This window comes from Alexandromys fortis, unplaced genomic scaffold (assembly GCF_014885135.2).
Source record: "Alexandromys fortis isolate MF-2015 unplaced genomic scaffold, M_Fortis_MF-2015_v1.1 scaffold_20, whole genome shotgun sequence".
Lineage (NCBI taxonomy): Eukaryota > Metazoa > Chordata > Mammalia > Rodentia > Cricetidae > Alexandromys > Alexandromys fortis.
In genome coordinates, this window is record NW_026067903.1 from 9,779,427 (window position 1) to 9,806,699 (window position 27,273).

General features: G+C 37.9%; 1 protein-coding gene across 4 annotated transcripts in view; it reads right to left on the reverse strand.

The window, feature by feature from the left end:
- The window catches only part of Khdrbs2 (KH RNA binding domain containing, signal transduction associated 2), a 396,449-nt gene extending 380,694 nt beyond the window's left edge, over window positions 1-15,755 (reverse strand). For all 4 annotated transcript variants that reach the window (XR_007590495.1, XR_007590496.1, XR_007590497.1 and 1 more), the window contains exon 1: window positions 15,518-15,755. Coding sequence is in view for 1 of the 4 variants with exons in the window: in XM_050134757.1 (XP_049990714.1) it covers window positions 15,518-15,608 (91 nt within the window). In the remaining 3 variants the exon portion in view is untranslated. The remainder of the gene's footprint in view (window positions 1-15,517) is intronic.
- Between the last annotated feature and the right edge of the window lie 11,518 nt (window positions 15,756-27,273).

The following is a 27,273-nucleotide window of genomic DNA, read 5'->3' on the forward strand; positions in this document are numbered from 1 at the left end:
GGAGGGGATTAGTCACACTTGGGGTATTTTGTTGGTGATATTTTGATTTTTGCTTTAGTTTTATTTCTGCTCTTTTTGGGGGGAAGAAGGGGTTCTTTGTGATGATAAGTATGAACTGCCAGGGAGTTCACAGTCTCTAGGAGAAGCTTTTGACCTAGCTTTAAGGAGATGTTCTAAGTCCTTCAACCCTCAGTCTGTTTTTGCCCTCTTCTTAAATTCCCACAGTATGACTAAGCACCAGTTTCCTATAGCTATACCCTGTTTGAAACCAAACTCTTCGGGCCCACATTTCCTTTCCCTGTGGCTCCCTCATTGCCTGAGAACGTTTCAAAACCCTTAGCACCTTTTTTGAGGACCAGATGTCTGTCAATGTGTGGGTTTAATTCTGAATCTTCTATCTTAAGGCTGGGATATATGTGTCTGTCTCAACAGAATAGAGACCATCTGTGGAATGAGAGAAAATCTTTAACATCTTCCTCTTCTAACAGAAGATTAATAAATTAAAGTACATGATTTTTTTCAAACTCAGAAAGTATCAACAGAACAAACTATCCAATCAACAAATAGGTGAATGCTCTGGATACTTCACTGAAGAAACCTCTCCCATTTCTCAAGAATCTGACGTTGGCTAGGTCCTTAGAAGGCTAGAAGAAAACTAGAAGAATACTCTCACCTCTCTCCCATTGTCCATATCTTTTTTGTTATGTCTGAACAGTGCACACAAGTTCCAGAATAATTGCTGTCTGTACTAGGAATCATCAAAAACAGTTCTGTTTGCCCTCAGGTTCAATGTCGACCTGCCCTCAGAGAGAGAAAGGCAGTGGTTGCCCTGATTTAAGAGCAGAACCAAGAGTGGGGGAAAGACTGTAACATCAGCACACAGAGAAGGGGATGAAGAATCAAAAGGGTCTAAACAAATTTACAGGGCCTACGATAATTCCTCCAAAATAGTGATGTAATTTTAGTTGTTTGAGAGTAGAATGGAATCACATTTGAGAAACTTTTTACTTATAATTGGATATCCAAATACTAAAATAAACCTAGTAAGCTCTAGTGGCTTTATAATCTGTATTTTATGAAACCATCACTATTAGCTTTTTCTTCTTTCATGGCAACTGAAGGAAGAATTTTCAAGTCAACAAAACTGCAAAAACACAAGATAAAAAAGTATATTCACTGGCCATATAAAGTTTCCATTTCCAAAAGTGTTTCTACATATAGCCTTTGGATAATACAAAATGTTTTCCATTCTTTCTGCGTTCCTATAGGTGTTTTAACTAGTCCAGTGGGAACACATTTCAGTATTTGTGTGTCAACTTTCATCAGTTAAATACATTTCCTTCGATCTAAATGCACACACACATATGTTTATATGCACATATAAACACCTCAAAATGACACACATAAGCTTATTTTCCATCAGGGGCTATCTTCTTGCCTGTAAATAAACACACTTGTGTCAGAATTATCTTGTCAGATGTCAGCACTGAGGCTTTCTGCCAGTCTGGATGACTGTCAGCTCTTCCTTGGGGTCTCCGTAGTGATGAGACGAGTATGAACACGTTGACTGACTGACAGTGCTTTGGTTCATGAGCTTTTAGGATAAGCACTACGTCACCAGTTACAGCCTTAAGTAACCTCAGGAAATGTATGTTACATTCTAGGCAACAGTGACTTTATCATTTAACATGCCAATGAAGATCAAGTGATAAAGAAGGGCATTTACTATGAGCACAGACATAGACTTGTGCTCATGGTCTATAAATATGTTGACTTTATTAAGAAAAAGGGTCAAGTTTGCTTCTATCTAGCACATTTTTTTCTGGGAAAAGTAGAAAGGCCATATAGCTCATAACTAAGTGCTGGGGCTGTGTGCTGGAAACACCTGTGCCTCTACTACTCTCTGTTCTCATACAGCACCAGAACATACTTTACACCTCAGGACAATCATGCTAGTTTTTCCCCCAACATGGCAACTGCTCTCTGGCAATAAATATGCCACTTCTTCACTGATATAACAATATACTCAAACAGCAAGGCCTCTTAGATAGTGCCTCATATTTTCATTTATGATAGGCAGCACATATTCAAGTTTCCCACAGTGATTATGTCCTAGAAAGAAAATAAAAACGTCACACAGTTGATTATAGGTTTAAACACACCCTGCCTAACACTACCAGCTTTAAGTCTGAAGCAGATACATATGGAGAACACTATGGAAGGTTATACACCTATCATTGAACATTACAATCTTAAGCTTTTCCATTTTCATTTTTAAAGATATACCTCCTTTGTCTCTGCATGTGGTTTTAAGCACTAAAAATAACAGTAAGCAAAGAAAGCAATCATAAAACTATACAGAAAAACATGGATATTAGAACCTTAAACAAAAGCACATTACCCTCCCTCGTTTAATAGCAAGCACAATGAAAAAAATCTGCATGGTATATCAACCTGTACTTAAAGGCTAAACACAAGTTCTAGCACACATGATGACATTTTTCTGACCTTGAAAAACACAATGGTTTCCTAAGAATGACACACTATCAACATAGATAAAGGAAAAAATGTTAATGGAGGCCAGCAGAATTTATAACTTCTCTTCAGGAGGCTTTTCTGAAAATAAAAATATAAGTTGTATATTGGGGTGAGATATTTACAATTCATATGGTTAATAAACAATACAAATCCAGAACATTAAAATAACTCTCATAACAGTAAAAGACTAACAATCCAATTTAAAATATGCCAGCCTCTAATCAATCACTTCGATGAGAATATGTGTAAGTGGCAAAAAGCACATAAAACATGTTTGCCAACATTATTTATCAAGGGAATGCAAATAAAATCCATGGTATTTTAAGGTTTCAAACAAATAAAATATCTGATATTAAGCAGACTGAGAACTTCAAATGTTGGCCCAAAAAAGTGACAACCAGAATGTTCACACATTATTGGAGAGAGGATGACAGAGCCTGGAAGGTATTAAAGAATTGGCTATGCATTTCATATAAGGTAAAAGAAAACTAGGCTTTAAAAGCTGCTAGCTCTACTCCACATAAAGAAAGACAGTCTAAGCCCAGCATCCTGATGTAAAACTGTACGCTCACTACCTAAGAGGCCAAGGCAGAAAATCTTAACTTCCAGGCCAGCTTGGGATCCCTAAGAATTCCAGGACCTGAAGCTACACTGATATCCATCCAGGCAAGTGAAAGGGGAAGTGAACATTCGTAACAACTTAACTCATATAATAAAATACTATTGAAGACTTACCACACGTCTACCCAGAAGAGACACTTTGTGCAATGGAATTGATAATCAACACTAAAGGGAAATAGCTACTGAGGAATGCAACAGCACAGGCAACTGCCAAAGGCATAGTGAACTTTTAAGAAGGATGATTAAATACTAAGTTAAAGTATCTCCAGGAAATTGAGGAGAAACATCAGAACCATACTTAGAGGATATGAGGATCATGGGAAGAAGACTTGAGGGCAGAATCTCGGCTGATAAAAATATTATCTGTGTTGCCAAGGGTATTCCTCACACAGGTTAAATAATTAAAGCATCTCATCCTCATCGACTGTGTGTTTTAAAGCTCCATTTCTATTTACAACTTTCACCTTATTTTTTAAGTAACATAATCACACACATTGAAGCAGATAAGAAAGTGGCTCTTGCTAATATCTTCACAAGATAAGTAATGCTTACAAACCTCCAAAGAATTTATCAGAAAATTTGCAGAACCAAGGAACTGCATTATCACAAGGACACAAAGGCCAATTAATAGTGACAAAATTTCCCAGAGTTAGAAAGCAGCCAGGTAGCAGATATGGAATTTAGTTTCTGACTTGACTTGTCAAGTTCTTTTCACTACAATAGTAGCTTCTGAATGATTTTTCCACATCCCAGGGTAAGATATAACTTTTACTTAATAACCTAGTAATTTCACAAGCAAATTTCACACACAAGTTATAATAATGCTTCACAAAGTACTGTTTAATCCAAAGCATATATTTTAAATGGCACAGAAGCACCTCCTTTTTCTTATGTCCTCCAAGTCTTTGTTTCTTGCAGAATGTATTGGCTCTGCATTGTTTGCTGTCTGAAAAGAAAATGTGTCTGTGTGTTTGTGGGTGCTTATCTACAAAGGTGTATGTGTGTGTCTTTTCATTCAGTCACGGTACACTCAAAGAAGCGTTGAAATTTACAGGGTAGCAAATTTGGATCTCTCATCTCCCAGCTCTGTAGATCAGTATCTCACTGCCCATAATGAAAGCAGAGCATTCTTAAGCGGCTTGTGGAATCACAGATGTAAAGGAGAAAGAGCATCTGAATGCTAACAGTGAGCCTAAGGTCACACGTTCCAACAAGTCAGCACGAACCAGTAATGAAAAGGCAGGTATGAACAAAGGTTCTGGAAGAAGGGAAGCCTTCAAACACCAAGGACATGCCTTAGAAAAGATCCAAGGATAGACGGCATGATCTTATATATGATATATTTGTTTGTAAGTGGGTTCCCTGCCACACGGATAGACTGTTAGACTGACAGGTAAAAGGTAGAAGCAGCTGAGCATGGGAGGACAAGGGATAGGATAAGTGCTATTTACAGTTATCAAAATAACAACAATAACAACAATATAGCTCTACCATCATTTTCTTGGTTTATAACAACCCCCACTTTACACATGAGGACAAAAGAGTACATTAAGCTTAAAAATATCCACTCAAAATCAAGGCTTCAAAATTACCTCAGGAGCAGAAAATAGACTTTAAGGGTATAATTACAACATTGGTGATTTAACCTACACTCCAATATCTCCATCTTTCTACCTCTCTCCTCTTTGTTCAAGCACACAAATTCACGATTTGCGTAGGTCGAAATGATAAATACTATCCATTTTAGACATTTCAATATGCTGCCTTGTCAAGTCCATGTTCACTTTCTCAGGACCTGGGCTACTATTTGTTCATCAAGTGCACATGGATTTTTCTCCACATTTCTGTTTTCCTGTCCTTCCTTTTCTGTCTATACATCCATTGGACCGTATTTGTGACAGTTACCTTTTCTTTCTCGGTTTCATTTGGCTTTTGTTGCTGCTGATGGTGATGGGTGACTTTAGGACAAAGTATAAATATGCAGCCTAGGCTGACCTTAAACTCAGAATCCTCCTGCCTTCACTTCCTCAGTGCTGTGGTTACCAGTGTATGCTCCCAAGCTCAGTTATTCCATTAGAGCACACTGAAATTTCTCCATACCCGCTTCCTGACTTCGGCATCTGAATTTGTATTAAACTCTCTACTAGTCCTTCATTCAGGGCATAGTCTCCTGACCTTGACTATCTGTTTGAGTAATAGCTTCGCAGCCAACAGTGCCTTTGACCCTATTAGCAAGAGGGATTTCCAACAGCAACCGTTATTTCTTTTATTTATCATCTTCTCTATCTGAACCAAGTTTTTACACTGTACTTATAAACTTTTAACAAACCTTTCCTCCTTTTGCTCTCTGCACTGTATGATTTGAACTCAGTTCTCCAGAGCTTTTTAACCGGTTTACTATTTTAGCTACCTCGGGTCCTACCCACATCTAAGACATACACAGGCCATTTTCCAAGAGTGGATCCATATTGTGTGTCAATGAGATAATCACCTATTTGGTACTGCTTAAATCCTCTTAAATGACTTTGATTTCAGCAGGAAGTCCAAACTCTTAACTATCACTTAGAATGAACACATGTGTTCACTAAATGCTATTTCAACTTAACACAACTTAAAGAATTCCCCTTCACCAGGTCTTGAATTCCAGGAGACAAACCAAACTCTAATCTAGGTCTTTCTATATGAAGATGATCTTTTGTCTAGTTTTACACTTAAGTAAAATTTACATGCTTTAGCACAGTAAGTATATTTTATGCCCATTGCTTTCATTTTATAGGACATTAATACACCGCTGTGTGCAAATCTAATTTCTTAAAGAAAGTTTGTTTTTTCATTCAGGTCTTTATTAGAGAGAAAGCAATTTTAAATGAAACAAAACTCTACAGTAGCAAATATTTTTAAGACTTAACAGTTTATCAGAGTAGTATTTTTATATTCAGTGAAACAAGGATATATGTCTTTTCTTTTTAAAAATTTCAAGGTTTAGTAACACCTTTTGACTTTTTTCCTAACTTCTATCAACTACTTGCCTCTGGTCCTACCAATAAATGAAGAGCACAGGTGAGTGGTGACCCCTAAAAGAAGAGGAATCATTTTCCTTCAGGGCTGAGTTCCTGCATAGACTGGCCAATACCAAAGAGTCAGCCCAGACACATAAATATATAGTCAATGATAAATGAACTAAATATACTGAGTAGCTGGGCATGCATGTGTGCATATACACGTGTACACATATGAGTGTATATATGTGTAACAATAATAATGTTATAAGAGGTAATGAATTTAGTTGGGGGCGATATTGGAGAAGATGGAGGCATTAGGTAATGGGCAGAGTGGTATAGATGCTCAGGTATGACATTCTCAAAAAAAAGTACATTGATGTTAATTAACATATAATGTGTCTCTCTTTACATTTTCTCATAAAATGGGGACAATATTCATTACTTCTCATAATATATTCCAAATGCTTGCATAAGAAGATGTCAAATGAATTCCTCATTACTTACCCCATTATATTCATTAAGTAATTTCTTTCACTGCTTTTGCCCCTGGGGCTGCTTCTTCTGAGCTCCTCTCAAGACCTAACATTATCCAGCATGCAACCACAAATATGCTAAAATGCACTCTGGGGAAAACATATGGATTCTGGTTTTTATAAATAGAGTAAAACTAATCACTAACATTTGAAAGGAAATGGACATTGATTACATTGATAACAGGGAAGTAGTAACGCCAACCAATATGTTTCCAACATATTAAATCCCATGAGCTCAGAACCTATAGAAAATATTTATATCAAGGCATCTGTTTCTGACCAAATATACAATCTGCTTGACTTCAGACATTAAACAAAACCCTCACTGCTGAAGAGACAAGAAAGAAGCTACAGTTGTTCTTGGTTGGGAGAAGAATTCAACAAATATAAGCAGTCCTTCTTTAAAAGAAATTAGCAAATCACACAATTTCTCCAATAATTTTCTTGACCACTAAAAAAGCAAAGAACGGAATGTTTACTTATGCCTCTCTTGAACATTACTAAGTACTTTAACGGCACCCTAAAATATAAGACATTCAGATTTCCTCAACCTGACTGCATAATTAACTATTTGGTAAATGTCCACACAACAAATTCACTTATATTTAACTTACTCTATTTATCTTATAGAATTATAAATTAATTCATGTATTTCTTGCATTGGGGACTATTATGAGCAGTTTACTGACAAATTAATATCAAGTCTCTGACCTAAACTTTACATAGTAATATCTGACCTTCCTTCACATCATGAAAAGATTTGCCTCTTGCCCCAGGAGGCAGTATATTTTAGTGGCTCTTCATGGCCTCTGATTGGGTAAATCTGAATTTTTGATCAACATTTCTTTACTTTAGTACTTGTGCTAAATAGTATTAACTCTTGACATTTATAAGAATGATACTAGTAACAATCTAATGTGATTGGTGGGTAGACTCGTGGTAAGCCATGAAAACATTCCATGCAGCTTCTGGTAAAGAGCACAGCCTGTGAATGAGTCAAAAGTAAGTATGACAACTCTGGATCCCTGTGATCTTCAAAATTACTGCTCTGCTAAATAGTCATGAAATCTAGCAGACCATCCATGAACTACTGATATCATAAAAATATATGTGTACTTACGTGCCTTCTACTCACACACAAATGTGTTAAACCCCCTACAGCTTAGACTTGACAAATTAAACATGTAATGCCTCTGTGTATATCAGTAGCATATAGTTATTGTAGAGAGATGTCATCAAACCACATTAAAGGACAACTGTGATTGTTTGATTAAATGTAAAAGAGTCCTAGCCCCATAGAATCGGTCTCCCACACTATAGCCAAACTAAGAATACCCATAGAAAGGAACCTAAAGCAATGCAGATGTTTTTAAATATTTATTACTTATTTGTTGATGTACAAAAGAGTTCCACAATAACCTGGAATGGAGTATAACAAAGTTTTATTTGTTTGGGGATAAACTCACAGAAAGAGTACAAATCTGTAGTCCCCTTGTGTGCTGGAAACTGGAACTAAATCCAGCAAGCTGTGAGGCCTACAAACACTTTTTGCCTGCATTTATAGTACATGAGACCACGCCCAAAGTGGGCTGGTATTTTAAAGGCTATTGGATGAAGGAGTTCCCACAGCACTCCTCTACTGAGAGTCAGCAAGCTTAGGAATGGAGATGAGTCACAAATAGCTCAATTAAGGAAAAATTAGTGGTGTATCAATGGGATACACTGGCGATGACTCCTTAAACTCTAGATGAATGAAATTAATCGCCATAAGATTTTTCACTCAAGAAAATAAGGGGTCCTATAAAACAAATATTTGATAACTTTGGGAAATCAACTACTAATCATGTTTCTTAAAATAATATTTCTAGGTCATACTTATATTATTGAAAATTACCACTTTCATAAAAATGCTTAATTTTTCAATCTCTGAATATGGTTAGAGCATATGCTATTTATTGCATTAAAAATAGAAGTGACAGAAAAAAATTTCAAATCAGATATTTTTTATATTACATACTGGTCAAAAGAAGAGATGTGAAATACAGTGATTAAGCAATCACTATGAAATACTGATGGCACATGGTTATACCTAAGGTTTTCTAACCCCTGTAAACACATTGCTTTACTTCTTTTATTATTATTATTATTAAATTCCTATTAGAATAATTTTATTTATTTATTTATTAAATATTTCTGTCTCTTCCCCACCTCCACCTCCCCTTTCCCTCCCCCTCCCCCAATCAAGTCCCCCTCCCTCGTCAGCCCAAAGAGCAATCAGGGCTCTCCGTCCCATGGGAAGTCCAAGGAAAACCCTCCTCCGTCCAGGTCTCGTAAGGTGAGCATCCAAACAGCCTAGGCTCCCACAAAGCCAATACATGCAATAGGATCAAAAACCCATTGCCATTGTTCTTGATGTCTCAGTAGTCCTCATTGTCCGCTAATGATCATCGTGGTGGAGGGAGCTGAGCATCACAGCTGTGATAAAAACAATCCTACACAAGGCCACACAATAAAGCTGTGCCCATACAATGTATCAATGTCATCTTCTCGGGTTGGATATTATAGACTAAAATAACCTCTGGCTTCACAATTACCTGCAAATGTAAAACTACTTCAAAATAATGTTTTCTTAGTGAATAAATGTTCTTAAAACGATCCTCTGTAAATTGAATTAAAGATTGATAAAATACGGCCGAATTCAACCGTGAAAAAAAATTCTGGAATTTTGTTTCTGGAGATGTCTTCTAGCTAGGAGAAAGGTAATATGTAACTGTGGTATCATCCACTTAGTAACCATGTATCATACACCGAAACTGAAGGCAGGCATTAAGGATTCAGAGACCAGAGTCACAAATCCAACCTCTCAGCTTAGAGGGCAGAAAGACAAGATCAAACAGAACTGCATGTTGCAATGTAGCAGTGGAAAGGTCAAGAAGAAGAAAGGCAAGTTCACCTAATCCATAATAAATAAGATCAGGAAGCTATTATGGAAGGCTTCCTAGATGAAGGGGTAGCCAGCCCCAATTTCTTGAATGAGTAATAATTATAACCAAGGAGACAAATTAGGGAGCTCTTACAGAAAAGTCACAGCACATAGAATCCCTTAGACACAGGATGGGGAATAGAGGCAGCCAGCTATACATCATGCCAGATGATGTCGCAGAGAGGCCCCAGGAGTAGAATCTGAAGTGTGATGAGGAATATCTTTGCATGTATGTGCTGAGCAGCTCCATATGTGAAGCTCTCGTGCTGGATATTGTTTAGGCAATGCTGAGCAAGACTTAGCTCTGCCCATCGAGTTCACTCGAGTGAGACAAACCAGCACAGCCTAGTAACGATGGAACAATGACACTGGGGACAGTGAGCTCGAGAAAGAGAACATGGCCACCATGGTGAGGACAGGTAAGGGTGAGGAGAGAGGGTGTAGAGAGGTGAATAAGTTATTGCAGGCCAGATAAAGTAAGCAGAGAAGATCAAGAGACAAGGCTGGCAAAGGAGATATAAAGTAAGAACGCCAAAGAACGCAAGCTACTTGTTACGGGAAACAAATTATTAAAGAGCCTGAGCCGGCAGGAATTTCATTTTGAATGAATCCTTGTGGAAGTACGGGGTGTACTGAAGTCGGGAACTGAAGTACACTGAAGAGCCTGGAAGAGTTAGACAATTAGGGAAGGCCAGCAGCAGACAGTGGAAGAAACCCAGAGAGGAGAGAGGCCCTCCAAGAGTAGCAGCAGTGCAAACCGCAAACCGTGTGCCTGCTGAAAGGGAAGAAAGCCTTTAATAGATGAGGCTGGTAGGGGGGGCTTCTGTCACTAAAGTGACTTTCAGGGCAGCGGGGAAGACAGAGGCTAGACAGAGGAGTTTTGAAGAGATAAAGTAAGAAAAATGAGGAAACTAGGTACTGATTAATAATACCAAACACCTGAAAGACACAAGAGAGGATAAGTGGCAAGAAAGATTAATTTCATTACTTTTGCAAGTGAAATGCAGTCTATTTTTTCAGTTATTCATGTTGTCAAGGCTGCTACAAAAAAGACTAAGCAGAAGTGGTGGCAGGACCTGAGGAAAAGATGTATCTCTAGAATGAGTTCAAACCACATGGGAAGGGCTGGTGTGCAGGATGTGGGTCAAGCTTGAAAAGAAAAAAAATATATTAGTCTTTTATTAGTAAAATAATTCAAGAATGGGAATGGAGTCTGTATGTGAGGATGGACATGGAGTTTGTATGTGATGGGGGCATGGAGTCTGTATGTGAGGATGGGCATAGAGTCTGTATGTGATGGGGGCATGGAGTCTGTATGTGATGGGGGCATGGAGTCTGTATGTGATGGGGGCATGGAGTCTGTATGTGATGGGGGCATGGAGTCTGTATGTGAGGATGGACATGGAGTCTGTATGTGAGGATAAGCACGAATGTATATGAATATATGTGAGGTGGGGCATAGAATCTGCATGTACTAGGAAGCAAGGAACATAACAGAGCATATACACAGAGACCAGGGAAGCTGAAATCACTTGCTAAGATGGAAGTATTGCAGGTTGGAGAAGAAGCTTGATGAAGTCTAGATTTATTATTAAAAAAAATAATAATAACTAGTGTTGACCAAACCAAGGCAGACTGACAAGGAACCATTGATGGATGGGGGCATTTAAAAATCCTCTCTGCAGCCATATTTTACAAGACAATATGTTTTCTAACTTGATTTATGAGTTAAAACATCATTCAGCAGTGATTCAAACAGCAAAATAAGAATCACTTTTCCTTTTCTTATAAAATCTAGTCTCACATTGAGACTAAGCAGACAATGGCATGAAAATGCTAAAGAAAATGTGTTTCCTGTATTGACACAAAATTCCGCCCTTATTACTGCAAACAGAAAGGTATATCTCAAAATATCTGTCTGGGGAGCATTGCATTTCCCATTTCACAGATTCAAAAAAACGCAGAATCATACAGGAAAGCAAATGGCATCTTCAGTGCGCCACAGTGAAGGGTGGGCATGTCAGTACTCAGTGCCAAGTGTGTTACACACTGAAATAGATGGGTTTGCCCATGTCATTAATTGCTTTGAATGCAGACTGAAGATAGCAAGATTTTAATCTGTACCTGTGTGTGATGGTCTTGTATTTAATAAATGTAATTAAGATTATATACTGCTTCTACAGAGAGAAGAAAGACACAGTCACCAAGAAAAAAAAACATCAACTGAAAGAGTTGTGTAAATATTGTATTTTTTTTAAATTAGAGGATGATTCTAGGTGCACTATCAGAATGTTCGATAACTTATAAAACTTTGCCAAGAACTGTGGGAAATATTTAGGGACTAAGATCTCAATTTTAAAGTGATCCTTACTGAGAATTTGAATCTAACTCAGTTTTGACATGTTACCATTTGTGAAAAATTAAAATCCTTGCTGTCATCCCATTTTTAAAAATTCACATAGATCTGCAAACATAAAGACCAACTGCCGCTGGCGGGTCAAGCTTTCACCAAACTCTGGAAGGAGTGGCTCAGAAACTATTTTATTTGGCAATCTTTTCTTTCACAGAACCATAAATTAGCTAAAACAGTGGCGAATCCATCAATATTTGTGAAGACACAGGCAAGAAAGCCTTGCCTAAATCACTTTCACTGAAATTTAATAATCCTTCTGAAAGCATAAACTGTCATAATGGAATAATAAATGTGAATCGGTCGCATAGCACATTCCACTGAAAACAAGCTTATGTTCACATACATTTTGCACAGAAGACCCAAGCCTTCAGAGTCACTCAATAGAATTAAGAACATGAATCTGTCTTCCTTGTCCAACATAGTGTATATGCCTCAAATTGCACTATACTGCAGTGAATGTATTATTAATCATTAAACTAGGAAGGAATGAAAAAGTTTCAAAATGTTCAGCTATTGATTTTTCTGTTCTGAGTACACAAACATCACTTCTTCGCATCAGCAAACATCTGGGAGTAAGTAAGAACTGCAGAAATATTCAGCTCTCCTACTCTAACTATTTAATTTGAGAGAAGAAAACTGGACCCAGACAAGGAAAGCTTACAAAATTCAGGTTAAATAAACGTGGAATTAAATGGAGGTAGCATAGCTATAAATAGTCTCATGAAACTTCACTGCTCAAGCAGAATCGGACCTGGTCCAGACCATTAAGAATCATACTGAGTTTGCTCTATTACCACATTCAGAAACACCTTCCATAACAACTGAGGAGCTATGTAGAATTGTAATTACAGGATGGAAGTTATTTTAATCAAATACATTATGAAAACACCTTAACCCATATTACTCACGATCTGCTATCGCTAAAGTCATATTCATAATGTATTTGTTTTTAATGATTATTTTTTAGAATCACCCTCACTGAAAACACGAAACAGAAACAAATGAAATAAAATAAAATGAAAATACAAAAGCAACTCAAAAAGTAATGTGAAGACCATGGCCTTCCAACGTAAATGAAGCAGGCACAAGTGATTATAGGCTTGTATCTATCAATTATTGCAAGGCAAAATAAGTCATTGTGAGAGTTCATTGCTTTATATCACTGCTTCTAGAAACTCATTCCAAAGAATGGAATCATCTGGCTCATTTTTATTGCCCCCTCAGTCTCAAGACTGTCTTGTCTGCACAGCACTGCTAAAATGTATTTCGCTGTGCACCTTCCTTCCATTTGAGTATCTGTGTCAGGTTTATTTATAGCTGATGTCTTCAATCGGAGCATTTCCAGGTACGAGAAATAAAATCTCTACAGCGATCCTAGAAACCCTCACAAATGGCCTTTGAAAAGACAATGGAAAAAATCTATAATGCAACATGTGCATTCTGATTCACCGAGAATCCAAAGCACACTCCCCTTACAGTCTAGTAAGCATGAGTAAAGAGCTTGGTTAGAGTTACAGAAGTGACACGCGCCTGCGCTTCTCTTTATGTAACTAACTGGTTACTCTTGGATTACCGATGCCACCTCCTCCTTTCTCCTTTCTCATTAGGAATTCTTTGAATTTAGGCACCCTCTTTGTTTCTTACTGAGATGCTTGTCTAGTTAGGAGCTTTTTCCCTAATCCATTACAAAAGCAGGCCATGCTTCCCCCTGCTGGGAAAAAATTAAATTACATCGTGCATTAGAACAATTTCCTAAGTCGCAAGAAATCCGGTGCTTGAGAAAGAAAAGTGCCAGGAAGCCAGGCACTTAGTGTTCTCTTAACCGTTTTCCTGGTCAGGAATATCCCTGTGTCTCACTCTGCTAAGACCTTCACCTGCATCTCTTAGTTCTGTAAGCTTTGAAAGTACAGTTAACAGACATTAATAGCTGGTGAATCAAAGATTGATTCATCCGTCCCAATGAAAGCTCCCGTTATCAGGACAGAGAAGATCCGAATCTGTATTCCTTTTTCATTGTACGCTGAACGGAAACACTTCTGAAGAACAGACTGAAGCCAATAATTGAACATTTTTAATCTGTTAATGCTTATTAAGTCATTCTTTTTTCAATATTCCTATAATGAGTACACAGACATCCTTTAAAAGCAGAGGACAGGATAGTCCTTGACTTTAGATTTTCATTGACTATAATTGGATTATCAGGGAAGTGGTAAACATGATTGTATTTCACTCCCTAAGTACTCTACAAAGCCAGCCTCCCCTTGAAAACAGTTTAGATTATTTCGAGTCTTCTACATTCTGATTATAAATTTCTTCCTGGCAGTCTTTCATGAGATACTTTGTTACTGTGGGTCATAATAAATAATAACCCATTAAAAATGTCAAATAAATCTAATATCTGTGGATCCTATGAGGAGCAAGATTTTTTCTATGATGCAAAACAAAGCTTCAAATCTACTTTAATGCTGAGGAACTGGACAAGGGGACGATGCCACTGCTTTTGCTAGTGGGTCAGACCCCACGCTCCCAAGCTGCATGGTAGCCAGTTTGAAGATGAAGCAGTTCATAATTAATGAAACATTCATCCCCAAATTCTGCAGTGTGTTAAATAGGCATGTGCCAATTAGTGGGCATATGGGATGTCTTTAGTAGCTAGCATTGTTTCACATAAATGGAATAATTGGGGTTAATATTTCTGACAGAGAAGTTTTCATGTGTGCCTTTTCTCAAACGACCTTTCAAAGCAATGCAAAAGGCATAGATGCTCCACTGGGAACCGAAGCTCCATGGACATCACAGGTACATAAAAGAAAACGCACACCTGATAAAAAAAAAAAAAAAAAAAAAAAAAAAAAAAAAACAGTTGATCAATTACGGAGCGTTCCTAGAGACCAAAATCTCACAGAGTACCCAATAATCTCTTTTCAAATACATTTATAAGCACTTTAGCTTCTGCTTACCACGCTCACATAAATACACAAACACACATACTTTAATGCTGATTAATTCTAAGACTTTCAGGGGAAAGACTGATAAAAGGTTATCAAAATCACTTAGAAACGCCAAAGGGGGGAAAATGTACTAAATAAATAACGCTGATGTGTGTCCAACACGCTCTCAGAAAAACGTTTCATGGCTCGCATTTCCTCCTGAACTGATTTCCCTGGCTTCTGTGAAGTGAAAAGGTCCCGGTGGACCACCTGACACTTGCTGGTTTTCCTGTCCAGGACCCTAACAGGTCGCATCCTCCAGTCATGAGACCTCAGGGCTTTGGTCTCCAGCAATTCAGCCTCAGAGGAGCCCAGCTACCCGCGCAGCGCTCCCGCCTTCATTAGCAGCTCCGAGGGGCAGTTTCTGCACAGCGGAGCGTCCACCCTCCCCAACTTCTCCACTGCCCGGGGCTGGCGAGCGCCGGGGCCAGTCCTACCTTCCGCCAGAAGGCGCGACGCGTGCACAAAAGATGGATCCAGGCTATCCTTCTCTGCCATCAGCTCAGGCAAGTATTTCTCTTCTCCCATAGCGCGGACTTCGGACCGTGCCTGGGCTGGCGCGAATCCCGCCCGCTCGCACGCCGCGGTCCCTGGCTCCCGCAGGGGACCGTCCTTCCGCCCGCCCGTCAGCGCAGCTCTCGCGCCTGGGGCTGCGCAGCCCGCGCCGGTACCTGCTTCTCCCGCGCCCCTGCCCGGCTCCAGCCACGGCCTCAGCTGGAGAGGCTGCCCGCGCGGCCCGCCCCCGCCGGCCTCCCATTGGAAGAGGAGCCGGGAGGGCGGGGCGCCCGCGGAGGCGGCCGTCAGTCATTGGGCGGGGCCGCACGTCGAGTCGCCTGAGTGGCAGGAGGCTGCTGCGGAGGGGAGGGGTAGGAGAAGTGCAGGCGCTCCCTCCTGGCCGCCTCAGCCCTCAGGGTTCCCAGGCCTGTCTAATACCCGGGAGCCTGTGAGGACCGCCAGGCGTCCCGGATGCCCAGAGAGGGAGAATGTGCACGCCAGGCACTGGGAGGTGGTGGACTTCACCTGTGTCCCCAAGGCACAGGTGTCTCTCTCCTTGCTGATGGCATGCTCTTGGGCAGGGTTGGAAATCCAAGACTAGACATAGGTTGTGCCTGGTGTTTCCCATGACCTACATACATCTTGGGACGGGAGGATGTCCACTGATGGACAAATGAAGAGGTTATTAAAAGATTTTGTAGTACGGTAAAACACTTCCAGTGTACATCATCGCGACATGGAATTAGTTCTAGGTATCCAGCCATCCCGTGGAGAATTTACTCACCATATAAACTTGGGGGGGGGGGCGGTACCTAACTTCAGTCACTCTGATGTTCTCCTATTTTAAGGTCATGGTCTTTTTCACTATCAAGGGGAATGTTGCTGAACTCATTTATGTCTGCCCCACCTTTATTCAAATGAGCAATTGACTCTCAAGAATCCAATAAAGGAAGGGGAAAAAAATGCATGCTTCCTTTACAGATGGGGCCCTGACATATATCTTGCTACTTCAAATGGAATGAGCCTTTCTTCATTTTGTTGTTGTCTTTTCACAAACAATCCCTTTTCACTTCTCCTTCTAAAGTAATGACCGGACCGACTGCCCTGCACATAAAATCTGCTGGAAGTTTTTTTTTTTAATATGTTCTTTTATTCTTTCCAAAGCTTTCCTTATATTTTATTTATTTTAGATAAAGTTGGAGTATTATATTGATTCTGTGGGACTGTTTAAGAAGTTAACTTGCCTCGCCTTCCACGAGATAACTCACTCCATCTCACAAGAACACTGAAAACATGGTACCAAAGAAACTGAGTTTTGCTTATATAGTTGGGGATATATGCCTGTTACTCGTGCTAAAGCTAAGACTAAAATTCAAGTCTCAGTAGTGCCTAAGCTTTCAATGACATGGCTTTCCCTACTCTCCTGTACGCTAGATATTTAAGGTTAGATGCATCCATCCAGTTAGTGTTCATAGATACTGTGAGGGGTCTAGAGACTAGACTTGAGATTAGAGGATCAAGACAAGACAGACACATTGTATTTTTCTCTCACAGTGGAGGTAGAGACGCTTTCTAAGGAAGGGTGGCAAAGGAACCAAGAAACGCGACAAATCATCAGAAATAACAGAAAACTAGGATGAATCCTAATCGTTAGGGTAGTTTGTGAGTTTAGTACAATTATATATGATGGGCATCCAAACAAATAAGCTAGCAACCAAATTTCTTATTGTCCACTTCCAAACAGTATGAGCCACCAAAGACAAACCCGACATTCCCTGGACAGGTGCCCTCCACATTCAGATCCACGTCTTCCCAGTAGGTGACTCCACATCACCATGTCTTGTCCCCTGACTCATTTATAGCTTTTTCGTGGCCACCAAAATTGTGTATTAAATATTTTAAGAGTAACCTTAAGATTGAGGACATCTTATGAATACAAATGTAGATAAATTGATAACCTATAAATAAATTATTATTGAAAAGAGTATTTGTGATTATACATAAATAAATCATAACTACTGGTACACTTCCCTCTTCTGGTGCTAGGAAGAATCAAATCATCTCTTAATTGATTTTCAACCTGAGTTCTAGTCCTGAATACATTCTGAAATACGCTTTTGCTTGTTGTACCATTATTTCAAAGGTGGGTTATTATGAGACCACCCCAACTCGGTTAGCATCCAGAGGATGCTAAAGACGCACACTATATAGACTACGTTGTGATGAATGGGTAAGCTGTGTGTTCAGTCCCAAGGCAAGCATCAAAGACATTTAATCAGACTCATTGCAGTCTGAGATGGATCAGCCATCAGTAGGGTTTGTTCCACTTACAAGGACTGGAGCTTTCATACCCTCATAGCAAGCTTAGTATCCCCCAAATGCCTGTAACCCATTTCTATGGTGCACAGAGACAGGAGGGTCACTAGGGCTAACTACCTTTGGGGCTCACTGAGAAAGATGAACCATGGTTTCGAGGAGAGACAGTCAGACAAAGGGACAAAAGGAATATGTAGAGTGACAGAGGGAGCACATTGATGGCCTCTTCTATCTGCCCCCTAAACACCACAGGAGCATCACCTCACATAGATGCATACAGGAAGACAGAAGAGAGGGAGGAACAGAGAGGCAGGAGGGAGAGGCAGGGAGGGAGGAAGGAAGAATCATGAATTAAACAAATTGTTAACAATTGGTACTTTGTACAGTGATATGGAGACTGCTGGCCTCCATTCAAGTTTGTAGTGTTTCTTTAGCCTTCTAATGAGTAGGCACATCACCTCGTATAACTGTGAATTGAAATGTTAACTGATTCGGTCTCATTTGCTGAAGAGCCCGGCAGATTCTCATTGGCGAAAGGCTTCTGTTTTGATGCTCAATTTCTTTATTTTCATTAAATTCACAAGCCATTTATCAGTTCAGTTCTCTAATAACTTTCTCAATATATTTTATGGTTATAGAAGGGAATGGGGAAGACTGGCAAATGTTTAATATTCACAAGCATTTGCTACTCAAGTATGGTATGGACATATCTCCTCCCCAATACACATATCAATAAAATCATAAAGCAAAGTTCTTTGGGGGGTTTTCATTTGTTTGTTTTGTTTTTTTGGAGACAGAGTTTATCTGTGCATCCACTGCTGTCCTGAAACTCTTTTTGTAGACCTGGTTGGCCTCGAACTCATAGATCTGCCTGCTTCTGCCTTCAGAAAGTGCTGAAATTAAAGGCCTATGCCACCATCACTCATCATAAAGAATTCTTTAAAGAGAATGGAGAATGATAATGTGGCTATACTGACTATCAATAGCAATGATAATATATATTGCAAAAGGCCTCCCTTTTCAAGTCCTCTGCTAGCAAAGATTAAGAGAAGTTGGATGAAATAGGACCAAAATATATTGTATTAATGTTTCAAAAAATTAATAAAAGATTTATTAAAATAATATAATAAAGTAGGAAATGAAAAAGAAAAATCAAACATTTATAAAGTGTTTAGAATCAAAATTGGCTGGATGCTAATATGTCAGAGCACAAGTTAATATTTACAAATTATATTCTAAATATATGTGTGCTGGTTTGAAAATCTCTTACACCTTAAGAGAAACAAGTGAATAATTTAAGCATAGCAGACAAGTGATGTGGGATTCCCCTTTGTATGCTGTGATTACCATTAATTAATAAAGGAACTGCTTTGGGCCTATAGAAAGGCAGAATAGAGCTAGGCAGGGAAAATGAAACTGAATTCTGGAAGAAAGAAGGCAAAGTCAGGGGGAAGCAATGTAGCCTCTGCCAGGGACAGATGCACCGGAATCTTACAAGTAAGCCATAGCCATGTGATGATACATTGATTAATGGAGATGGGTTAGTTTAGGTTATAAGAGCAAGCTAGAAATACACTTAAGCTATTGATCAAACAGTATTGCAAATAATATAGATTCTGAGTGATTATTTCGTGGTCTGGATAGCCAGGAATGAACAAGTGGCTTATGCCTACAGACAAGGGTCAGTAGGAAAAGAGCTGGCAGTTCAATGGTGGCCACCTAGTTGTCATATTGCTGTTCTAAACACTCACAATTTGAGTAAAAAGGCGAAAGAAGAAGCTGTGCTAAATAGTGATCTCACTATCCAAGTAATACATACATTTCTGGTGTTTAAATCATGTTTTTGTGAAACTAAATGAGGTGAATCTCTGGAAAGCTACCCCCTTTACCTCTTTGACATGTTATTGTTTGTGCTAATACCAGATTCCTTATGGGTGAAGAGAATGTAGTCATCATTATCACTCCAAGGCAAAGTTATTGACTGTCTCTCCTTAATATTAAATCCAATAAATGTTGACTTGTTACTTAAGTATTGATTGTTTTTTAGAGATCAACATATTAAAGAAAGGGATTACAACACTGATATATAATATTTTCTGTACACAGCAAATAAAGATCTGATCTCTATTGTATTTGGTTTAAATTAAGGAGATAAAGGCTACAAACAGATTTAATTTAAAAATACCTTCAGTTAAATTAAAAATTTTTATAAACAATATGTATCATGACTAACACAAGGGAAGAAAGATTGGATTGAGTTTTAATTTTAATTTAGGAAATACTTGTGGACATTCCTGGAATAACTGCCTATTATTAAAATAGTCAAGAAAATGTCATCCTACTCAAGGTTTTAAATCACTGCAAGTAATTAGCTTGTGTACGTTTTCTCATTCTTGACCTGTATGTTAGGATACTGCTATACATGATAAAACATTGTGATGTTTTGTTGCATAGAATAAACATGCAGTTTTATAAAAAATATTTGTATAAATTAGTTGCCAAATGTAGCAGTAAATATTTCAGAGACAAAAAGTAGAATGACATTGTCAGGTAGAAGTGTACAGAGTTGAAGTTGGCTGAGATTACTAAGTTCTGAACATGGCGTGTGCAAATTCTTAAATCAGCTTAAAATAACTAGAGTATACATTTGAAGTGATTAGTGTGGCAAACTTTGAACAAAACTGAGCACAAGTATCAGGCATTAGAAAAGGATAATGAAATTTTAAAATGGCATTCCAACCCTTGTCTGGTAGTACACACAGGAATTCCAACACTTGAGAACTGAGGAGGATAGCCACGAGTTCGAGATCAGTCTTGGCTACACAGAAAGGCAGTCTTAAGAAAAACATATCCAAATTAAAGAACTCACCCATTCTACATCAAAGAGAGAGAAAGGAAGAATTAAATATGAGATTCAGAGCAATGTCATAAGGTGGATTCTGTGGGGACAAGGACTGATGAACATCCAACCAGTGTAAATCTGACCAATCACAATGGAAATCATATCAATGCAACAAACAATTTAATACTCGATTACATCCTGGGGCAAATTTTATTTTTATTTTTTCTGAAACATACTGACAGTGTACCTGACAAAATATGAATAATATCTATGTTTCTAGCATTCTGCTTTTTCTCATTATACAATGATTGTATAAATGATTGCCTTGATTTAGGAAAAGCAGATAAGATATCTGAGGAGTAAAGGATCTTCATATTTGATTTTATTCTCAAATAAGAAAAAAATATCTATACACAGAACTAGAGATGGAGGAAATTACATAAGAATATAGTGAGTGAGGTAGAATATTAACAGTTGGGGAGAAGCTGGATAGGAATCATAATATGAAATTTCCATGGCTTTCTACTTTTCTATGTGATATGATTTCAGAGTAAAAATCAAAAATGAGTGTTAATAAAATAACATCAATATATCTAATTTGAAAATCATTTGAAGCATCACAGTTTACTAGCTGGCTTTGGAAATAACAGACCTGCAGTTTTACCATATTGTGTCCATTATATTGTGCACTGAATTCATGAATTGAGAAGTTAGAAGGATTTTGAAAATAGATAACTTTACAAAATCTTAAGTATGTCTAATAAATAAGTAAATACATTTCAGTTATGAAATATTTTGAAAATAGATAAATTTACAAAATCTTAAGTATGTCTAATAAATAAGTAAATACATTTCAGTTATGAAGTAGCAACAATTTTTTTTAATGATTGGGAGCTTACCACATGAGTAAATGCACTAAAGGGTCTTAGTTTTAGGAACGTTGAGAACCACTGATCTTGAGGTTGTAGAGACCAAAAGGGGGATTGATTTTGGAAAACATTTGTGTAATGGTAAAAGTAAATAAAATGCTGCAGGTCCCCGAGTGGCAGCAACGGGCAATGGGCACAAGAACACGGCAGGCCATAAAGGCAGCCAGTCACAGGTAGGGAGCACTTGAGCATCCATGGGCCATGAGGGCCAGTGGGTCCATGGCTTTGCTCAGCCTGCTTTCTTATTAGAACCCAGAAACACAAGGACGACACCATTCACCATGCACTGGGCCCTCTCTGCTCAATTAAGGAAAAGACTTACATCTGGATCTTATGGAGGCATTTTCTCAACTGAGGTTCCCTCCTTTCAGACAACTCTAGTTTGTATCAAGTTGACATAAAACTAGCCAGGACAAGAGGTTAGCAAGTGGGTTAGCTACAACAACGGATATGAAAATATACTTGATGTTAAGCTAATTTTATAAAGTTATATTAGATAGGGGTTTAAGCCAAAATACCCTGATTTGGCAGACAATGATGCTCCAGTAGACACAGGGTATTAAATGAATATCTCAGCAACTGAGAAGAGATACATACCCGTGAGTAATTAGAGAGCATCAGTAAGTACCTTAAACAACACAGTTTATTGCTGGTACTCTTTGTTGTACACCATAACTAGATAACAATACCCTACTGCTTCAGACACAACTCACATTGGAGGAAGGACATACAGAAGTATGACTGCAACCTTCCCAGGAAACTTTCTTATCAGTGGAAGCATCAGTATTTATGAGCTGCCATCATGGAGCTGAGGACTCCTCTTCCCCCTCAAAAGGTAGAACATCTTTGCATTTTTATAATGCTTTTCTTCTTTGCTGAGAAAGTAAAACCCTATTTCTTAGAAATCTTATATGGGTATCTCTTTTCCAGTGCCCATTCAAGCATTACACATTTAGTATCCTCTCTTTAACTAAGGGATTTTCAGAAGGGCAAGTTGTTTTCTGTTGCTGTATAAATTCCTACCACCAGTAGCCTTCATGTTACCCACCCACTGGGGTGTGACCTCTTTAATTTATATGCCAATGTAAGGCATGTGCGGCCTCTTTCTTGGCTGTTGGATTCAGTTGCTGTTCCCTGGTCAAGCAGAGGATTGTGATCTTGTGATCTGTGAGTCCACAGTAAAATCTTTTATTTTACTCAATTCTGAGCTAGTGTGGGGTTTCTTTCTTAGTGTCCTTTTTCATTCTATATGATAATATATTATTTTTAGAGTTATGGTTATTATATTATTAGCAATTTACCTGTGCTTTTCAAACACTCTATATTTTTAGCTGGATTGTTGAGAATCCCAGAAGTCAAATTGCAAAGTTAGGCAGCATCTGGGATGTCATTGCCTCCTTTTGTAGTCTCTACATAAAGTCTGAAGCACACTGATGAAGCATGAATCTGGCACTATCTGGTATTAGGAGAAAACAAATTAGCTTTTAATTATGTCAAACTTATCATACACTGGTCATCACTAAATTTCGTTTCATTAATCTTTTTGGGACTTAAACTTTCAACAACTTGTTTTAGCTGTTCAATTTTGCTCTCTCTCCCTTCCTCCCCACCAATTTCTACTTTAGAAAAATGCTTACATTCTATAAATCCATTAACCAAAGTTATTTATACTCTGAAAGTATTTTTTATTTCTCTTTAACCTTAGTGTGTATGTGCATGTTATCTTTTCTTACTCAATATTTACTATTTTTTCTTTGCAAAATTTGACATTTTTTAATAATAAAATCATTCCTTTCCAATGAGAATGCAAAAAGCAGAAACACAGCACAATATATTAACTGTCTTAATGACAATCTTTGTTTATTACTGACCAATTTGTGAGAAACTGAATACCTGCTGTCACAGGTGTTTTAAAAGCTGGCTTTGTTAAAAAGGCATATTTCATTTGTGCCTACAAAATAGTTAAAAACAAAGAAATTTTCATCTCTTCCCTGCTTTGGTCTCCTTTATTTCTTTTTTATAACTTGCTTACCAATATAGAAAGATATACTAAATCACAGAGGTAAGCCCTTGTTTTAAAACTATTGACGTCTAGGATTCCAGTATATGCAAAATCTCCCAGGGTAGGTCATCCTCCAAATAAGGGGAATTATCAAGGAGGGCAAGAGCATACCATGAAACAGCCACAATAAGAATTGAGAGTGAGATTTTCCCCAGGAATAAATATGACTTATTTGTATCCCACTGCTTCAGAAAGAAAGTAGTCATCCGAGCACATCTCAGGCTCTGAGCTTTGGTGTATAAAATGAGAAAGTGTTATTTAGAACTACCATAGCAGAAAGAAAACTCACAGAACACAATCTCCACATTGGCACAGGTTACTTGGATTACAATGTCAGTATTATTGTAGTGGGAATTATTCAGTCGATCCTAAGTCTATGTTTTAAGTTAAATGAATTCTAAAGTAAGCATATTCATAATTATGTTTGTCAATAAGTGAACATGACATGTCTATGACAATGGCTACCTTATTAAAAATGTACTTGCCTTCTACTGACAAGGTAATGGCTTTTTCAAGCTTTTATAAATGATTTTCCCTTATAGTTCTTTTCTGAGAAACTTAACAAAAATTATCTACACAAAGCTGCCAAATGGAAACATGACTGAGTAAAAAATATTAATTTCATCCCATGGACGTTAATACATGACTTCCATTAAAAACAGAATAAAACATACCTAAAAGCATTGTTAATACACAGCTTCCCTTGCTCATAAAACTTTCTTTGGAAAAACTAAAGAAGACACTAGTTTAAAGATGGCTTATGTAAAATTCATATTTCCTCTACAGCAAACCAAACAAAGAAATGAAATAATGAAAGAAAAATCCAAATGTAGTGCCAGCGGCAATTTCAAAATCCCTTTCTCTTTGTGTGTGTGGTATGCATATATGTTTATATGGGTCTGAACACGTGTGAGGAGATATCCAGAGGTCAACATTCAATGTCGTTTTCTGTGACTTTCCAAATCATTGTTTGTGACAGGGTGCATCATTGAATCTGCGGTTCATCAGTCTGTCTCTGCTGGCTGGCTGGCTGGCTGGCTGGCTGGCTGGCTGGCTGGCTGAGGGATTTGCTTTTCTCTATCACTCAGTGTTTGAATTGTGCTCACATGCTAGGCCCTTAACATGGAAGCAAGGGATCAATTCTCAGGTTCTTATGGATGCACAGACAGCACCTTATCAACTGAATACTCTCCCCATCCCCTGCCATTTTTTAAATAAATAAAATACAGATTTGGTTGACTAAATACTGTGAGAATAAATTATAATATGGTTGTGATATTTTGGTTTGGGGTTCACTTTTGATAATCATTATCAAAGGCACATTCATCATCCAGAAAAGGACAAAGCAATGTATTTGAACTGAAAATTGAACACAATCAATCACATTTCCAAGTTATGCTTAGAACTGACAAAACTTTTCCAAGTTATGTTAGGGACAGAATAAAGTTAGAATAATTTGTAGGGGACATTATGCTCTTGGTATACTTCCAAACTCATGACTGAACATACAGAAGGAATTATAGAGTATTTTACTTTCCCATGAGTAAGTACAAAAGCAAAGTGCTTTCTAAGACACCACTTATGCGGATGAAATTTCTACATTTTAGTATTCAACTTGCCGAGATGCATGCAAGATCTTTTTAATAAAGGCCTGTCTGGATATGTATACATCATTCCAAAACTCATTAAAGACATTTTCTTAGCAGGCAATGTGGAAATGATTTACTGTTGTTTTCATTAGGGGATTGGATCCAATGGATACAAATCTTATAATGTTGTTTTTAAAGAGACTTTACAATCAATGCTGATTTTTTTTATACTTATGGTCAAATTACTCACTCTGGTATTGTTGCTGAATTACATATGTAGCTCTCAAAATATGACTGTGAAGTGAGGAAAATGAAAAATATTCAACCGGAAAGAGAAAGTCAAACCATCATTCATTTCATAAAATATATTAATATCTCCAGATTTTGAAAAGATTATTATCTATAACATTTCTTTTCTCCCTCCCTTACCGTATCTCTTTCCTTCCATCTTTCTCCTGTTTTTAATTCTTTCTTTTATTCTGATCCTTTATTAGCATTTTCCTTGACCACATTTATTGTTGTAAAGAAACATGGTCTCTACCCTAACATAACTTTTAAGAATGTAGAAGAGATAGGTAGAAATAAATTTCAAAGAGAATAGTATATAACAGCATCAATTAGAGTCTTAAAAGAAAAAGTGGACTGATGTGGGATGTCCTTTTGTATATGTGTTGCTTTTATTGGTTGATGAATAAAGTTGTTTTATAATAATAGCTTATCAGAATAAAGCCAGGAGGGAAATCTGAACAGAGTTATAGAGAGAAATTAGGCACAGTCAGGGAAATGCCATATAGCTGCCAAAGGAGAAAGACCCTAGAAGTTTACTGGTAAGCCACAGCCTCATGGCAATACACAGGTTAATAGACAAAGGTTAATTTGAGATATAAGAATATGCCTAAGCCATTGGACAAATAATGTTGCAATTAACATAATTTGTGTGATCATTCAGATCCGGGTGACTGGAAAACAAAAGCACAGTCTGTTCATACAATGGTGCCTTACGTGCCTCAAGTTCTGGCTAAGTAGTCTGTTAGGCTTGATCATTTCAGCTAGCCACCAGGTAGTAATTTTCATTGAATTCTCAGGGAAGATCTGTTTGAAGAAGTTTAATTAACATACTCTAATAGATGAGGAGTGGTTGTCTGGGATCTGAATGGAACTAAACAAATCTACTTGCATATGCTAATGCTGCAAGTTGAAAAGAAACTTAACACATGCTCGGATGGCAATGCAGAAAAATAATAGGCTGTTCTTGCAACATTATGTGGAAAGGCAAGCAAGAACCTGATAAAAACAGAAGCTGGCTTGCCAGGTAGATACACTGACTTAAAGGAGAAAGAGTGTTCTATGGACCTTCAAAGATCTCTGTAGCTCTAAGGAACACACTCCTCTGTCCTTCCTCCACACTGTTGCAAAAGGTGCCTGAAACTCTTGCTGTGGATGTGCACTATGAAGTGATCCCGAGACTCATTTTTCATGTTATGAGCTGGACACAAGCTGGTTCTGAGCTTCAGAAACCACCATGACAAGATTTGGATTACTTCACTCTTCCTTTAGTTTCTAATAGAAAGAAAACAGCTACACTTGTGAAGCAATAGGTATTGGGTTGTTTTGGTTATTGCATACCATAACAATAAGACTGATATAATAGTTAAACTAATCTTATAGAAACGATGATTATTTGGAAGAGGAATGATTCTAGATTTTTTTGAGGTATAGTCTAAGACTTGACAGAATGGGCATGGGAAGGTGGAAAATGCAGAAGTGTTAAAAAGAAATCCAATGTTTGCTGATAGAATCATCATGGGGAATAGTGCTGTGATGAGAGACTGCACAAGTACACGTCTGAGAGGGAGGAAAGATTTACTTCTGGAATTCTTCAATCATGCTATTTATCCTTTGCATTTTGTTTAAATATATGCTCCATCCATCCCTCATTAGAAATAAAATGGTAACATAT